Genomic DNA, 18,822 nt, shown 5'->3' on the forward strand with positions numbered 1-18,822 from the left:
GTGAAGCAGGGAATGCTACAAGAAAATATTGAGGAAAAAAGAGGGTGACCCAAAGCCTAGAAGAGATTTTGTCTGAATAATGTAGTTAAAACTGTAGTGTCGATATCGAAACCATCAACTAGCAGTCTGTATCCACAACTTTGGTAATATTTGCCCTGGAACAACAATGATTTTATTCTGGTAACAAATTTAACTGTACCTTCATTGGATCTCTCTGAGTTTCAGCTTGAATCTGCTTGCAGTGGTACTGCCCACCTCGCCTTGTAGTTCAATATTACCAACATTGTTGCGATCAGAACTGTCCTGATCCCGCAGTCAACAACTCAGAGATCATCACCAATTATGTTTATAAGCTAAACTGTGTGCCTCAAACATAGTGCAACCAGCGCGGCCCAAAATGTTCAGGACCACCTCATCTCATCAGGTTATATAACCTTTTTACATCAATAAATAAATAAATATTTTTTAAATTAGAAAAGTTAAGCCACTCATAAAGTGATACTGTTGTAATGTCTGTGTGAGAGGTATTGTGATCAGGCATATGAACCTAGCAATTTGGCAAGTCTTTATAGCTTTGATATTGTTATTGGTCATCCAATTATCAGGTCACCATCTCCTACAATCTGTACACAAGTGAAATTTGCCGTCCACTGAAATGATCTGGGGATAGATTATATACACATTCATCAGACATAATAATCTAATCTGATCCACATAAATGATAACCAACAGATCAATTATAACCATCATTAAAGAAAGGCAAACATAAGACACATAGCAGCCATATGAGTTATTGTTTCTATTACATTTACAGTCATGGCAACGTGAGAGAAACAACATCACATCTCAACAATGCAAAGCCGGAACTTCCACTCTATACAAAAGTTGTCTCAGGTGCTCAACGGCTATGTCACTACCTCAAGAGTTACAAATCACCAGATTGGCTGCTAGCCTCCATGGCTAGCATTATTATGAATGATCTCCTACTTATATCCAGCCAGGTTTCTCCAGCATAATAAATTTGGACATTGCGCCATAATAAATGTGGCATACCATCTCAACCTGTCAATTTCAGTTGCACAAATATCTTTCTGCATGCAAATAAAACAGAGGATAAAACAGATGAGGTCTAACCGATTGCAATCGAAAGATTACATAAGTGTAGTTTGCTATACTATTTTCCGAAATCAGCTTGCCAGGTGTAGCAACCAGCCCAGTTCATCATGCTTGCAAGGCACATGCACCAGCAAAGCATTCCCTACATCACTTGGCATTCTCACAAAGGAAGACAAGGCACATGGCCAAGCTAATGCTCATGTCCTCTCTCCAAACAATCCAGAACTATTCCCTGTATCCTACGTTTACTGAATTGTTAAGCAATTGACATCAAACCAGGTAGCACTATATAATGATTTCAATTTCCAGCTGTAACTGAAGATCCAAGCATCGTTCAGACGCTGAAGACCTAGCGACATTAGGCGTATTCATTCTGTTCAGGAAGGGGGCTCAACCACCTAGAAATAGGAGGAAGGGCGTCGGTGGAAATTTGTAGCTCTTGATGCTTCGATGCAGCGCCGCATATGATCCTGCACTCTAGAGTCTAGACGCCAGGAGCTGAATTGGTCAGCTAGCCATGGAGACGGATGCTACTGCGCCGGGAGCAAGGAAGAGCTTCCACGACGACCGAGATGGGCAGGCCTTGGTGCTGCTGGGACCAAAGGAACTGTGCCAGCACGGCAGCACCCAGGAGAGCATCACGTCTCAGCGCGGATGTCACGGCCGCAGCGGAGCAAGGCGACGATGTCGCCGTTGACGTGGCTGCGGTGCGTGCGGAGGGTGTCGGCCTGGTGCTGTGACATGCCCTCCTCGTTGGCAGTGTGGAGGTGGTCACGCGCGTCGCGGATGGCCGCCATCTCCGCCTTCACCGCTGCAGCCTCCTGAAAGAACACGCGCTGGCAGAAGGGAGATGCGCTAGAGGGAGGTGCCCAGATGCGCCACACTGTGCTTGCAGAAATGGAACCGTCATGGCGAGCGAGAATGGGCGGGCCTTGGCGTGCGGGTATCAAGGGACATGCGGCGGCGGCGGCGAGGAAGATGAAGCGAAGGGAGCTGAGATGGCCGACGACTGCATTTGGGGATATAGATTTGCCCGAAACACAAAATTGAGCTACCAAAAATACCCTTAGCATCATTTTTTTCTAAGTGGTTCCTGGTCCATAAAATTATAGGTTCCATACGTCTTAGATTTTTATTAACAGGATCTTCTTACTTTAACCTTTGGATCTAGACCTTTCAACGACCGTAAAATTTCTCGTTTTTTTTTCCTTTGTAATCTAATAATCATCATCTTCGATCCAACCATTTGACGGCCCTTGATGGACAGCCGGATGACCCATGCCTTGGGATAGGAACTGACGTGAGGCAGTGCATCCAGGGCCGGAAGCGCAGTCCCGGGAAGGAATTTCTTGGTGGAAAAGTTCTAGCATTATGCCTGGCTGCAGGACGCGAGTTTGCAATCCGCGAGTCGTCTGGCTGCCCGCACTAGCTGGGAGTCAGCTCGGGTGTCACAGCAGGTGGCGTGTCTTCCGTCCTTTGATGCTGTGCACGAGCTGCAGGACTGCCCAACGGTGGTACATCGCTCAGCTCTCCCTCCTCCAGGCCTGGTGAGTCTTCCACCCTCCAGTATTGAACCCGAGCTGCATATCGGCTTGCCTGTGATGAATCTTCTGGCAAATAGTATGAGCCAGCAGCTGATGTTACCTCATTACAATCAGCTGCAGCAGTTGGTTCCTCTTCCGGTGCACAGCCAACAGCATAATCAGCAGCAACAGCAGTTGATTCCTCTTCCAGGGCACTCCCAACAGCATAATCATCAGCAGCAGTTGGTTCCTCTGCCGGTGCACTTCCAACAGGATAACAGGCTTGGGAGTTGGTGCCTCCATGCTCTGATACTGATGAAGCTTGATCTTCTCTTTCACAATCAGTTTCCGATAATGAAATGCTCATATCAGGTCCGGCAACCATGTCTGCATGATGAGCATACATTGGATCACTCCTTCCTGGGGTTTCATAGTTGCAAGGCTGCCGCGATCGACCATTGGTATCATTCCAGTAGTCCCCTGGAGCACTTGTTGGGTCATGGTATGTGTCCGATAATAACTGATCCAAAACAGAGGGTGGGATTCCTGCACCCTCGGCATCATCCATTTCCACATGCCCTGGGGTTGGTAGAGATAGACCATCAGCTACCTCCCTTTGACAATCACCAGAGAATGAATTTTGGCTGGGGAGGTGCCCCACTGATTTGGCGATCTCTGAGTGCCTCTTAGCCCAATCACTACGGCTCCATAGAGAAAGTGGAGGAGGTGACATATATTCCATTGTTCCATGACCTTGTTGTCAGCATCCAGAGTTCCGGGAAGATAGAATGACTACATAATTTCCCAACAGAAAGTGCCAGTAAACAATATAGCAACATTCTGAAGATAAGATGTATCTCAAGGAGACCTTCCAGAAGTACCTTTCCCGCGAGCTGCTGTGAGTCCTGCCATATTAGCTCATATGGTGGGTACTTTTTGTCCAATCCATCCAACATAAAGCATGGAAAAGTGTTAGATATCAATTTGCAGTAAAAAAAATGCAGATAGAGAGTGAGAGAGGACACCTTTCAGTTTCCTTGGGAACAGTAAGTACTATAAGATGAGATTTGGCTTGAAAGTGAGGGCTTTGTTGATAAACTGATTCGCAAGAGAGGCTTTAAACCCAAAGGGAGGATTTAACCCCAGGATCTGTAGATAATAACATGTGTCGAATATAAATAGCTGAGACATTATGTCTCCAATGGGATGAGAGCAATTCATGAGTTATTGTGATCGTACCAATCGGCATCCTGTTGGCCATTCATCTGGTTGAACAGTCATCCAGTCTCGTCTCTCAACTGAAATCATTCTAGAAAATTGAAGATGATGTTCTACATGTCAGCTGTGCTACATCACTTTAACAGAACAAGAATTGAAAGGAAGCAGCAAAAGATATCAGGTGCCAATTGAGGCCATCTCTAGTCTGTACCTTAATCAAACTTAAACTGCGTAGGTGGTTGACTGACTGTTTGCTGAATATTAAAGATGCACTCAAACAAACAAAAACCAGCCAATGCAAAATTTAGCAGGTATACTACCTTTGGTTGAATGAGATCATAATTTTTGTAGAAGCAATTTTTCCCAGAAGCTTCTAACGTTTCCTTCAAGAGCAAGCCAAAATCGTTTGAACCACAGCAAAAGTCGACAACCTGTAAAGAATAAGAATAGACGGCACTGTAAGGTTCATGAAAAATGGCTTTTGTTTATCATCTATTGTGATCATTTCTGCTGAACAAAAAATTTTGAAAGCCGTATGAAATGAGCACAGGGATAGAAATCAGCAAGTCTCTCTCCTTGAGCATCAGAATCATTATCAAGAAGATGAACTAAAAGATGAGTTCAAGGATTTTGACGAGTTCAAGGACTGGTGGAGATGGGCTGCTCGCAGGTGCCTAAGGCAGTAAGGAAGGGACTGAACTCCTTGGTGATCCTCAGGGCAGCTCCAGTCCTTGTTCGGCTCGTGCAATCCACGGCAGCCGAACAATAGTATGGTTCGCTACCTCTAGCGTAGGCATCGAGTTGTGGGACCCGCGCCCAGTAATAAAATTTGCTGATTCCATGCATCCCGCCTCTCCGGGATGAGCAGGGGACATATTTTATTCTATGTGAGCCGGTTGATGTAGCAGCCATGCTCTATTTGCTATATTTAATTGGTCACGGTTCGGTCCGTCTGCAACAGCCGATTTCTGCTCTGACAACTATGAGTTCGACTGCTCCAATGTGTATTGTACGGCTTGAGCAGCTCACGGTTCGTTTTGAGCACACATTCAACAGAGGCCAATCTTATACCATAACCAAACAAGGGCCAGCCAAATTTACATGATAAAATAAGAGCAGATATTTACCGTGTCACCACTTTGAATATACCACTGTAGCTTATCAACAATCTGTACATATTTACAGAAGTTTCTTTAGTACCACAAAAAGATAGTGCGTTCAGAAACAGGAACCAAACTAGTGTATAAATAGCTTGCAAGAATTAAAAACCAGTAATATTTTCAGTTCCAAAATGGTAAATAACAAGAAATCAGTCTGAAGACTAATAACTATGTGAAAAATACTAGAATAATACGAGATAAATCTGTTCAGGTATAAAACCAATATAAATGAAACACACCTAAGTTGACCTAGGAAGGTTACTGTTCCTTGCACCAAATTCTTCCCAGGGCTACTACATGATATTGTTTTTGTACAAGGATTATTTGATCCTACTATCACGATAGTTTTTTTGTTCAATTCTCGTATTCAAGGCGCAGTATCCAAATGCAAAAAAAAAGTACTGGCTACAAAGATTCAATGCTAATTCCAATATTCCAATGGTGTAGAAAAGCATTGGCCTACATTAGAAAGCAGTATGATTTGTATCAATGCCCTCAATCAATTTTACAAAAAACCTGTGCACCTACAAATTAGTGTAACATATGCGCAAGTCATTTTTCACATAAGAACAAGAAACTTTACAATTGGCTATAATTTCACAGTGATGCCAAAACTTATCAAAACTGAGTGATCCTAGACTCCTGACCACACTGGCAATCATATTACAGAGTACTTAGAAAAAAGAATGACCAAATTATGTTCCAAATTCGTTTTTAGAGTATGGATGTGTCAGTTCCGGAAATGGCCGGCAGCTAAACCTACTTGAAGTATGTATCGCGCGTCGTGATCGGAGGTGGCCTAGCATATAATGACTCAAGATTTGTACTGGTTCAGGCAAACGTGCCCTACGTCCAGTCGGGGATAGGTTGGATGTATTGCTTGAGCCCAGGTGCTCATTAGCGTTGCGGAGTTACAAGTTTTCGAGTGGAGGATAAACCTCTTGGATTTCGGTCTGGTTTGGTCCCCTTTCTTAGGCGGCTGACCCTCCCTTTTATACTCCAAGGGGGATACTCCTTACTGGGGGACTAGTATATTGAGAGAAAGGGGGAGATGGCTTCTTTGCCCCCTCGGTCGGGGTCGTCAGCTCCATCAGTCGGGACCGCCAACTCTGTCAGTCAGGGTCTTTGGACGGCCACTGCACAAGTCCTGCATCGTGGAGTGGCCGTCTTATTTTGTCCCTGTGCGTCGTGCTTCGCCAGTCGGAAAGTTAGGCGTGCGCTGGTAGGTACGGTATGGTGGTCACGCTCCGTCCTCAGCGTTATGCCCCGTCATTCCATCATGATGGGGGTGTGTCCTCCGCGTCGTGATGACGTTGCGTCCTGTCCCTTCGCGAGGACGGGCAACTGGAATAGTATCCCCCTGTAGTGGCAGTAAGAGGCACTATACCCCCGTGGAGGGAGTGGTTGGTCCCGTACGATAAGTTGACACTAGTGTCCGCACTTATCCTTAGCACCTGCTCTCGGGGACCACTAGTGCACACAGGGTCTGGCTGCCCCCGACCTCGTCGGTCGGGGACGACGACATGTGTACGATAAAGTCCAATCGGGAGACCACACTTAAAGCCGTGGTACGGACCCAGTCCCCGAGCGCCTTCTAGGACGGGAACACGAGCCATGCTTTTCTCGACCGGACGGTCGGTCGGGATCATGGGCCTGAGTGGCTTGGACGAAGCCGCGGCGCACGAAGATGGACGTTCGTTGCAGGTGCTTTATTTAGGCTAGTCGGGATGCCAGCGGGAAGCGGATCGGACCCCGGGTACCTTGGAACCGTTAGGATGCGAATTTATCGATCCAACCACATCAAAGATCTTCTGGTATTTTTACGATAACCTTGTACCCATTGCAAAATTACAATATTAACCTCATAACTCAAGAGGAACATGTCTATCTGTAAATGTTCATGATAGAATGTTAACACAAAGTGACAGCGTGATAAATTGAGTGATCCTGGGCTGTTTGCTGTGAATGCATTGTGCAGCACCCTGTATGCGTATAACTCCCACTAACATGGGCAGGGCCGGAGCTAGAAACAAGTCAAGCCCCGGGCTGAATTGCTAACTTCTTACTAGCTTCAATGTTTCTACCGTGCTTATTTTCCCCATTAGCATAGTTTTGTCACAACCAAGGTATGTTGGCCAAGAACATTTCTATGCGATCAGATGCCTCCACATACAGTAAATCACAAGTCCAAACCACTGTCTGGATCACAACCAACACAATTCCAAGCCACTGTCTGGGTAACACTGCAGAGGCTGGGTCCACAACAGCAGAAAGAACAGAAGTTGTCCATCTCTTGCAATTTTTATTAACCTGCCGGCCAGCAAAGTCACAGATACATGCCGCAAAACAAGCTAATAAGCTGAGATCCTATAAAAACAGGCAGAACTTGGAGAAATTGGAAGACAGCACGATAGTAATACTATTATACCACAGACGATTAACGTAAGCAGTTCGATAATCGACGGCACCACAGCATCTAGCCACATGCATTGCAGGCTAGGAGAAGTTAACACCACACAAAATAAACTGACAACTCGAGGTTCAGAGACTGGCAACCCGAATAGCTAAGCTAACTCAACTCAAACGGGAAAAAACACCGCGCAGCGCTTAGTCGACCTCCTCCATCTTGCTCTCGCCAGCGTCATCCTCCAGCGGGGGCATGTCTGCGTCAGCCTCCGGAGCCTCATCCTCATCGATGCTCAGGCCCAGCTTGAGCATGCGGTGGATGCGGCTACCGAAGGTGTTGGGGTCATCAAGGCTGAAGCCGGAGGTGAGGAGCGCGGTCTCAAACAGCAGCATGACAAGGTCCTTGACAGACTTGTCATTCTTGTCAGCCTCCGCACGCTTGCGGAGTTCCTCCATGATGGCATTCTCAGGGTTGATCTCCATGGTCTTCTTGGAGGACATGTATCCAGCCATGCTGGAGTCCCTCAGCGCCTGGGCCTTCATGATCCTCTCCATGTTAGCAGTCCAACCGTACTCGCCAGTGACGAGACAGCAGGGGGAGTCCACCACACGGTCAGAAACAACCACCTTCTCAACCTTGTCGCCCAGCACCTCCTTGATCACCTTGCAGAGGCCCTCGAACTTCTCCTTGAGCTCCTCTTTCCTCTTCTTCTCATCCTCGCTCTCATCAAGCTTCAGGCCCTCCTTGGTGGCAGATACAAGCTTCTTGCCCTCAAACTCCTTCAGCTGGCCAACTGCATACTCATCAATGGCATCCACCATGTACAGGACTTCATAGCCCCTCTTCTTCAGCTTCTCAAGGAAGGGGGAGTTCTCCACAGCCTTCTTGCTCTCGCCAGTGATGTAGTAGATGTCGCTCTGGCCCTCCTTCATCCTGGTCACGTAGTCCTTGAGGCTCGTCAGCTCATCGCCACTCTTGGTGGAGTGGTACCTCAGGAGCTCAGCAATCTTGTTCCTGTTCTGGGAGTCCTCGTGGATGCCAAGCTTGAGGTTCTTGGAGAAGGCCTCGTAGAACTTGTTGTAATCCTCCTTGTTCTCGGCGATCTCGAAGAAGAGCTCAACGCACTTCTTGACCAGGTTCTTGCGGATGACCTTGAGGATCTTGTTCTGCTGGAGGGTCTCTCGGGAGATGTTCAGGGGAAGGTCCTCGGAGTCAACAATGCCCTTGACAAAGCTCAGCCACTCAGGAATCAGCTCCTCACAGTTGTCCATGATGAAGACACGGCGCACATAGAGCTTGATGTTGTTCTGCTTCTTCCTCGTGTCAAAGAGGTCAAAGGGGGCCCTCTTGGGTACAAAGAGGACAGCCTTGAACTCAAGCTGGCCCTCAACAGAGAAGTGCTTCACAGCTAGATGCTCCTCCCAGTCGTTGGTCAGGCTCTTGTAGAAAGCAGCATACTCTTCCTTGGTAATCTCCTCAGGCTTCCTCATCCAAATAGGCTTCTGCTTGTTGACCAATTGCCACTCGTGAGAAACCTCCTTGATCTTCTTTTTCTTCTTCTCCTTTTCTTCCTTCTCCTCATCAACATCCTCAACCTTGCCCTCCTCATCCTTCTTATCTTCTTCATCCTCATCATCAGAAATTTCCTTCTCGGTGGTCTTCTCTGTCCACAGGGAGATTGGGTAGCTGATGAACTCAGAATGCTTCTTGATCAGATCCTTGAGGCGACGCTCCTCAAGGTACTCCAACTGCACAAAATAAGAGCAAATTATGAGCAGAATAATGGAATTACAGTTACTTTCAGGTATTCTAAACGTACATTAACGAACTTTTAAATGTTTAGTACAACAGCAGTACAGCTATGTTTATCTCAGTACTTAACATAGTACCAGGACTGCGTGCACACCAGAATTTTATTTTCGTTACGAGGTTACTTCAGTCATTCCAGAATAAGAAGCATGGCTATGATTAAAAAGTCATAATGAAAGGCCCAAGTTAACAGCAATATATCAAAAGCCAAAACTTGTTCCAAATATTCCTAGAGTGAATCAAGCCTGGCCTAATAATCAAGTTCCTAATCATTCCCAAACCATCCACATTTCCAATAAGTCAAACACCCCACATTGATGTCATATATGCTATCAATTTAGCCATAAACCAACAGAACATCACCACAAGTTACAAAACAGCACAAAACTTGAAACCAATTATTAACATAATAGACATGTGATTTCAACAAAGCTAATAGCCTAAACGCATCAGAACTATCTAAATAATCCTATAAGTTAAACAGCAAATAACTGGCCATGGCATCATTGCAGTAGTAACACACACTGAACACAATAATTCTGGAAATTTTTTATATACCTGATCATCCTTGAGGTAGAGGGTCATCTTGGTACCCCTGCCAAGGGGCTCCCCAGAGGTATCACGCGTGACAGTGAAGGAGCCACCGGCCTGAGACTCCCACACGTACTGCTCATCATCGTTGTGCTTGGTGGTCACAACAACTCTCTCAGCAACAAGGTAGGCAGAGTAGAAACCAACACCAAACTGACCAATCATAGAAACATCAGCACCAGCAGCCAGAGCCTCCATGAACTCCTTTGTGCCTGATCGTGCAATGGTACCGAGGTTGTTCACGAGATCTGACTTGGTCATACCAATACCACTGTCAATGATTGTCAGAGTGTTGGAGGCCTTGTCAGGAACAATGTGGATGAACAGCTCTGGCTGGGCATCCAGCTTGCTCTTGTCTGTCAAGCTCTCGAACCTGATCTTGTCCAAGGCCTGTCCAAACCCACACAAAATTTGTTCAGGAGTTGGATCCAAGCATCACAGTACAATATCAAGGGCAGAAAACTAATTAAATGAAACATGCACAGCTTTATCTAATATCAGGAGGTTATTCTGTGAAAGTAGGGTAACCGACTATTCAGGTTAGCACCGCACAAAACACAATTAACTACAAAGCCTTCTATCTTCCCAGCACGGACTAACCCTTCTAATCCAGCAAAGACTACATAAAGTTTATCAAGCCCAATCACGCATCCATTTGTATGTATACTCTAAATTAGCACTGCAATAAACACGAATAACTGCATCAACACACTATCAATTTAACCATGTAGCCGTTGAAGCATGTACTACGAAGATTTCTACGTTCCCTACGTAAACCAGCCATTCTAATCTAGCAAGGACTATATAAGTTATCAAGACCAATCATGCTTTCACAGCTCTCACTGGGGTATCAGATCGTTCAGAAAATAAACCCAACAAGTTTTCAGTTTCCGAATACACAACCGAGATCCAACAAAATTTTTGAGCTATATTTACTACTTCAGAAGTACAGATTGAACGCCGCGGATTTGAGCTGAATAGTCAACAGCGAACTAGCGCAAAACCCTACCACATAACCCATCACCAGATTCAAAGCACGATGCGGAACCCTATCAAACGACGACGCGTGGGATTATCGCACAGATCTAGACTCGCAACCAGAAGAACGCAAGCGGGTCGGCGCGGGGGGGGGGGGGGGGGGGGGGGGTGGCTCACATCGGAGGAGTTGGAGATGAGCTCCCTGAGGAAGATCTCCTTGTTGGAGTAGAAGGTGTTGATGATGAGGGACAGCAGCTGGTTGATCTCCGCCTGGAAGGCGAAAGTCTCCGTCTCCGAGGCCATGGCGAGGCCCTTCCCGAACGCGAGGAGAGAAGAGGCGGCGGCGCGAGGGAGGAGGCTAGGAGGGTTTGTAGGAACCGAGGGAGCGTGGGATGAGATGGGGAGGCCAGTGGGGTGGGGGGGGACTTTATTGGGAGAGGGGAGAAGGAGGGGTTCTGGAATGTTCTACCAGGGACGGGAAGGGGTGCTGGGCGCGGGCGGAGCGGGTTGACTGACTTGCCGTTGGGCCCGAAGTCTCCCGGGCCCGGCCGTGCCGGGGATGGAGTCCCCGGGCCCACGAGTCGGTGGGCGTTGTGTCTTTGTCCTTCCGGACTTGGAAGGTTCTGGATCGAGGGGGTTTGGAGCATGATTACCTTACGATTAACGGGCAGTTGCGGGTCCATCTACGAGCGAGCGAGCTCGTGCATTGCTTGCTGGGTTGCTGTAACTGTCGTACGCATTTTGCGTCTGTGGAGAAAAAAAGATTGAAAGAAGCGTCCAGTACAAGGCTTGCACGAATCTACTGTTTTCTACAAAAACCCCTTTTCGAAAACTACGCGTTTCAAAGGGGAGTTCTAAACATATGGCTTGTCGTGATCGTGACAATTTCCAAAAGGGACCCTTTCCAAAATCCGTGGAATTCTTCCTCCCTATCGCGGCGGTAGAGAGGAGTAGACCGTGTCTCCGCGCCATGCAACTTGCAGGGAAGCTTCTGGAATGAAGCGTAGATCTGGCTTGAGACCAAGAAACTGCCGTCCAATTGTCCTCTGCCTTGCCTTCCAGCCGTCTTAATTCACAGTGACCATGAAGACACACAGAACGGCGAGTGATATGTTCAGGCTTCAGACAAACACACTTTAGATCACCGCAGAACTTTCGTTAAACATTCGGTTATAAACCAATTTTGGCATGCAACCTTTTTAGCCCTCAGCAAGTCAGCAGTTTTTCAGAATACACACAGACATGAGATATCCTAGGAAAAATTAAAAAAAAAGATAAAAGAAGATACAGATAGGGTAAAACTCATTTCGCAACAAACTACTCCTTGCTTATCAGCGTATTTAGCTGGATGCTGACAGAAAAAAGGGGAAGCGAAAGAATGATCCTTTGCTTCGCAACGCGAACGGAATCAGTACCTTGGTCCCTGCACCTGGGGGACCAGGCTGAACAGCCAACGCCCAACGGGAACTGAGATAGGTACGTGTTCCAAGGCTTGAAAACTTATAAATCGTAACATGATGTTGGTATTACTGAAGACAACTGTAATTGGTAAACTGGTAAACGGTAACACGCCTATTGCTTACATGAGGATCTAATCTAATCTATGTAAAACTAAGGTGCTGTAGCTTTAGTTTCCTCACTGTTTTTCTAGCTGGTGTACTGGTGCTTCCTAAGGTGGTTGATACAGTGAAACTGCTAAGCATTTCCTTTGAACTGAAAATTATCACTTCATATGTCCAGCCAATTTATACATGGTTCTCCAAGTCTTGCGAGTCCCCGGGTACCCGTGGGGCCTCATCTGCTTTGGATTTGGTGAAGTAAAAAACGGAGCAAGGTAGTTTCTGTCCAACGTGGTGAAGGAGGGACTGCTGCAAGAACATGTTAAGGGAAAAAAGGGTGATCAAAAGCATAGAAGAGACTTGGCTGAATATGTAGTTAAAACGGTAGTGTCGATATTGAAACGATCAACTAGCAGTGTGTGCATTCAATCTTGTGCCCAGGAACGAAAATGATTCTATTCTGATAACAAATTCAACTGTACCTTCTTTGGATCTCTCTGAGTTTCAGCTTGAATCTCCTTGCAGTGGTACTGCCCAACTTGCCATGTAGTTCAATGTTACCAACATTGTTGCAATCAGAACTGTCCTGATCCTGCAGTCAACAACTCGGAGATCATCACCAGTTATGTTTATAAGCTAAACTATGTGCCTCAAACATAGTGCAAACAGCCTGGCCCAAATGTTCGGAACCACCTCATCTCATCAGTTTATATAACCTTTATGCAACAATAAATAAATAACTTTTTAAGTAGGAAAGTTAGTCACTCATGAATACCTGTTCGGAACCACCTCATCTCATCAGTTTATATAACCTTTATGCAACAATAAATAAATAACTTCTTAAGTAGGGAAGTTAGTCACTCATGAATACCACACTATACAGCCCCAAACCAACAACAGTATACGGATGACATTTACAAAAAAAATGAAGAGAGACCTAATTATGTCATCAATCATCATAATATAGAAATTACTGAAGCGAGGAGGGTGTTGGTAAAAGATATATTACTACTTGCTCCATTTTTAAATATATGACGTTTAGGACAAGCTAATTAGCTCATTGCACATTTGCACAATATGCAGAAATACAGCAGCATATATCCTACTTGTTATAAAGCAATTACCTCGAATGGCCGATGATGATCATTATTACTATTCCCTATGACATGTAGAGCTTCAAGCATTGTGCTTGTTGAGCCTCCAATCAGAAGTACCTGAATCAACACAGGAAGGTTATTTTGAAGGGTTTACAGTAGCAGCACCATCAGTAGAGCCAGCATATTTTCCTAGTTCCTACATTGAGTTTTCACTAGTATGTAAACCTCAAAAGTACTTCTACGATATATATTTTTGTGTGGTTTGGTATCTTACTGATAGAACAACTATAAATATGGTAGCAGTCAAAATTGTCTGGCCATGGCCCTCAGGAAGATCATGAACTGACAACTGACTGAAGAACAAGTGCAAAAGCCATCGCCCCTCTAAGCCCTGAACATGCAAAAGCACCGACACTTATTAAATAACATCAGGAATATTGTACTTATTAGTGAGCAAGCTTGTCAGCCTGCTTACCACTATACCAAAGTGCTAGTTGCTGTTGCTTGGATATTTTTGGGTGGGGTGGCCGTACAAAATTTGGCAAGTAAGCACATAAGAAAACAGTTGCAGCCCTTCAAAAAAATGAACATGAGAAAGCTTGCAGAATAATTCAAGTAAACAATACGAATGTTAAAAAACACATCTCCTCATAGAGGTTATCAAGCAGCTTTTAAGCTCATAAATCTATCTTATCCTAAGTTATATAGACCATTCTGATTTTACTTCAAAGTCCACTGGGTGCCGTTAAATCTTTCCTTTTCCTTTTCCTTTTCTTTTTTATGGCAGTGGTGCTGTTGGAGGGAGTCACTGGTATCTTAGGCCTTGTTTGAATTGCTAGGTTTCTATTCCTGTCCTAGCTTATCAATTATTTTTAATGAAGTGAAGGACCTCTAGAGTCCGGACACTATGGGTCTCAGTCAATATGAACTGAACGAGGCTCATTGAAAACATGCCTCACAACTAATATGAGGATCTTCATCAATCAACCACATCAAATGCTAAGGGAAAAGCAATACCATATCACATAGGAAGGATTCATGTAAATTACAAGGTATCTTTGTTTTTGAAACTTTATGCGCAGTACAAAGCAGCACCAGCAAAAAATGAAGGATACAACTGAGAAAAATATGAACCCAGTGTGGGACCAGCTTTGATGCTCCATTGCAATACCAAATCCCATGTAATGCTTAGACAGGTTAATGTCAACATTTACCAAAACAAAAACACATTCACTCAAATACGCAGGAGAGCTGAATATCATTTCATTGAAGAAGAAAGAGAAAAAAAATACACTCAAGTTTTAACTTACACAAAAGTTTCTGCTAATGATGATAGCAGATGGAAAAAAGCAGCTGTAAATCGCTGGGAATCTTCTGACAAGTTTGAAAATGTGTATCTCTTCATCACCTGAAATGAAATTTCCATTATCTTGCAAACATCTTCTGATAAAATGGTGAAAATGAATCGATGACACCATGAATGCCTCAATGAAGTTGTACCCACAATTCCAGTAAAAAGTATTGAGACTATGCCAGATAGACCAAAGCCTTCAGGTAGCATGTACCTGGAAACAAATAGGCAATTGATCCTGCATGCCTCAAAGGGAAATAGATAATGATTCAAGTAATATGCCCTTACGAGAAGTATGGGAATAGTACAAACAAGCAGCTCTCCAGATTATGAAGGCTGAAAAATATAATATCATAAATCAGTTGCTTGTTATCTCCTGATAAACTCTTGTTTTTAGAGGAGAGCGAAGATTAGGATATAACTTACTTCTCAACATCCAATCCTGCATACTTTAAGAGGTTTAAAAGAATTAAGAAATAGCAAATTGTTGTCACTTGTCAGTATGGACAAACAGAGTACGGGCAAGGTTCAATAGAATCCAACTAGTACTTTTATTCAATATATGCAAAAGGACCATGTTTCTTCAGTCCAGATATGATAATGCAAATCTGGATTGGATGTCCTACTGAAAATATATTGCCTTCACGTTTATCATGGATACATGGACGCACAAAGAAGCATCCACAAGAATAAACAAAAAAATAACTACAGAATTACAAAATAAAACGATTGATTAATTATATGAGAAAAAACAAACGGGTCATGTGAAATGGGATACAGGAGAAATGCACCCTATATAACCATGTAGCTGCATCCGATTTGGTTCACGCAGTAACATATAAATTACACCTTTCAGTTGGAATAAGGCATCATAGCTCTACCAACATTGCAGAGGGTAAAGGATATGATAGCAGAAATAAACCCGACACCAAGACCTGCAAAAATAGAAGTAAATAAAAAGTCAAGTAGAAAATGACATGCCAATATGTTGGGTAAATGAAAATCGAATATAAAGTGAGGGAGGGAATTTTCAATGCGTGCACAGCTACTTGGTAGTAGAAGACGAATAGTCTGTTCTCTCGCGGGATCGCTAAGTATAGACATTCACAGTAGGCAGGAATGGGATAGTTTGAGTTGGTTTCTCGCCAAATAGATTCAAGGATAACTCGATTTGATGCTAACTACAAGAAGGTGCTTAGAACACATGCGGGATCAGATAAGCCCTCCAGTATTGGTAATAAATCTTACACGGGAATACTAGATACACCAGTTGTGGTAAGTCAATTCATTCAGGATGCTCGTAAGTCTCATGAATCCAATAACAGGGCTTTAGTAGAGGCGCAATTCCTGGAGATTGATAAATAAGAAAGGACACACAGTACCAGACCAAGTAACAAAACCAGCCCTACCACAAGATTTTTTTTTGAATCTTACACGGGAATACTAGAACAATTAGGATTTTTTTTTGAATTGTGGCATTTCTATTTCCTTTCATTTTAACTTAGTATTGGTTGGGGTTCCCATTTTTATTACTCTTAGCATCGAATAAATACGTATAAGGTATATCTAGATTTCTTTTCAGAAACCTTTCATTATGATAAAGTAACTAAATCGAAAATTTCTGCACGATTGCACATTAAGAGTGACTGCTTATGATATCTGCCGCTATAAACAGAGCTTTTAAGTTAATGAGAAAAATTACAGCATCATTTACCACAGATTCACCAAAAACCAATGCAAAGAGGTTCACATTAGTGCCAAGTTCCTGCATTCAGATGAAAAACTATGTAACTGCTGCATGTCAGTTTCAGAATACAAGTAAACTTAATATGGTACTTTTCAGAATGATGAGAAAGACCTGAAATATGGACAATACAGTTACAGGATCGGTTGCTGACACAAGGGCACCAAACATCATACATTCGACCAATGGAAGTTTATACACAAGATGTATTAACCCATTAAGATAGCTATAAAGATAATCACAGTGTTAGATGTTTACTGGACAATGGATTTGATACAATATGATGTGGGGAAAAAGATCTTTGTTCTTAGTTCTTACACTAGAAGACCTGTGATAATGGAGGCCATGAAAGTTCCCATGATTGCAAAAGTAACAATAGCGCCAAAATTTGAAAAGAATGGTTTCTGCAAGTACATACACATGATAAATTGAGCTACCAATAATAGAGAATCCAGCTAACATGATGACCTTTCAAAACACTTACTGGTGCTAAACTGAAACCAGACTGGGTATAGGATGCAGTCAAGCAAAACATTAAGTGTGAACTTTTTAATAAAAGAAATATTGAGAAGTAAACTGAAGCATATGTTAGAAATCTAGGCAATTTTCGGTATATTTTAATTCCAAATATTAATATCAATTTCATGATATAAATGAGTGATAAGGTGTGTACAATATATGTGCACGTGTTCATGTTATTCTCATTAATAAGCATGAACAAAGAATTAAACCAGAGTAGGTTTAGTAAGTACCCCAAGGCGGGACCAGTGCCGGAGGCACCGATTGCGCCGTTACCAGCTGGAATAGACATGCTATTCGACTGGCCTTGCTTGAAGTAGCCGAACTATGTCGTTGCAGGAAGATGTTCGCAGTGCAGTCCCACGAACGGTCACGCCGGGAAGTAGACGAAGTAGTCGTTCGCACGAGCGGTTACTCCGGGAAGTAGACGAAGTAGTCGTTCGCACGAGCGTAGATGAAGGAGTCGTTCAGGGAGCGAGCAGTCGCGTCAAGACGCTCCCCAAAAACCTAATTGCCCGCGTCCCGTGCAGGACCTTCAGCGAGCAGAGGTTCCGGAGGCCCTGCTCTCGCTAGACCTGTGCGCGCAGTGCTAGCGATGGGGAAGGCAGAAAGCAGCTGAGGGAGAAGGGAGAGGTCTCCTGAAGAGGAGTACCTGAATGAGAGCTTGAGATGAGTGAGGATGGGAGGAGAGGGTGCTGGCTTATATAGGCTCGAGATGCCTCAGGTTCAACGAACCTGGACGTCACGAATGGCTTTGATGAGCGGCAGTTAATGTGCCTTAATGTGCCTCAGATTCAACGAACCTGGACGTCACGAATGGCAGTTAATGTGCCTCAGGTTCAACGAACCTGGACGTCGTAAAGAGCCTTCAATGTCTGGTCATTAGTATCGACATTAACACTCTATTTTAATGCTCTTTACTGCAAAAACGTTCTCATCTCAGCACACCGCACCGCACCGCACCGCACCGCACCGCACCGCCGCCCGCCCGCCCGGCCGTCCGCGCCGCGCCTCGCCTCGCCTCGGCCACGGCCACGGCCACGGCCCGGCTCGGCGAGGCGAGCGAGCGCGCGCGCGCGTGTGGTTCACCGTCCTCCTCTTACCGGCTTCTCAAGCGGTGTACACGAAGTCCACCTTTTAAGTCGGTTGAGATCCTCCTCAATTCCCGGTACGGAATTAAGCATTGATTCCCTAGCATTAATAGTAGGCTTTAAATTCTTTTAATTGCAATAGAATGAGTGGGCCAAGCCCATTATTCCAACAATCCCCACCAAGAAATTCAAGCCGCACTAGAAATGCCCTCATTCCCTCATTGATATACCAGTATTCGACAGAGACTGTTAAGTTGAACTTCCATCTAGGACAAAGGCTACACTTATTCACAACTGTGCAATGGACTATGCCTTGAATTGCCAGTTTTGTGCAAACAAGTTTGACCAGAGCCCTACACTGGTACTAGGCTGCAAGAGCATCCCCGCGGTTTGGAGCTTATAAGTCATACTCCAGGCCCTTCTTGAGTTTTTAGAGAATACCCAGTTCTCATAGACCATGACCAGTAGTCAAACTCATATAGGTGTGTTCCTTTCAGATGTTCTGTAGGACAACATCTTTGTTTCAAGAAAACAACTCATTTGTTTTAAAGAAACCACCTAGAACACATTAAGGTATAGACCAACCTGCCATACAGATTAGAAGAGAAATGCACCTTATACACGGAATGAGCCCTTTTCACAAAGGTTCTCTTCTCACA

General features: G+C 44.4%; 1 protein-coding gene and 2 pseudogenes across 1 annotated transcript; all 3 read right to left on the minus strand.

Moving 5' to 3' along the window:
- Window positions 1-1,754: 1,754 nt before the first annotated feature.
- On the minus strand, window positions 1,755-6,542 carry LOC112898324 (annotated as a pseudogene).
- An 861-nt stretch (window positions 6,543-7,403) lies between these two features.
- LOC112896394 (heat shock protein 81-1) lies at window positions 7,404-11,208 on the minus strand. The gene is made up of 3 exons (XM_025964349.1): window positions 10,980-11,208; window positions 9,792-10,214; window positions 7,404-9,172 (listed from the first exon to the last, which is right to left on the minus strand). The coding sequence occupies exons 1-3, from the start codon at window positions 11,103-11,105 to the stop codon at window positions 7,625-7,627; spliced, it is 2,097 nt and encodes a 698-aa protein (XP_025820134.1). The 5' UTR covers window positions 11,106-11,208; the 3' UTR covers window positions 7,404-7,624.
- A 1,099-nt stretch (window positions 11,209-12,307) lies between these two features.
- On the minus strand, window positions 12,308-18,622 carry LOC112898325 (annotated as a pseudogene).
- Window positions 18,623-18,822: the final 200 nt, after the last annotated feature.

The sequence above is a fragment of the Panicum hallii genome, chromosome 6 (assembly GCF_002211085.1).
Source record: "Panicum hallii strain FIL2 chromosome 6, PHallii_v3.1, whole genome shotgun sequence".
Taxonomy (NCBI): domain Eukaryota; kingdom Viridiplantae; phylum Streptophyta; class Magnoliopsida; order Poales; family Poaceae; genus Panicum; species Panicum hallii.

Bases quoted from the DNA above. Each gene is read 5' to 3' on its own strand.
- LOC112896394 (XM_025964349.1), bottom strand. From the start codon at position 11,105: ATGGCCTCGGAGACGGAGACTTTCGCCTTCCAGGCGGAGATCAACCAG. The intron at 10,215-10,979 runs GTGAGCCACCCC...GGGTTTGGACAG, and splicing joins TCATCTCCAACTCCTCCGAT to GCCTTGGACAAGATCAGGTT. The intron at 9,173-9,791 runs GTATATAAAAAA...TATTTTGTGCAG, and splicing joins TCTACCTCAAGGATGATCAG to TTGGAGTACCTTGAGGAGCG.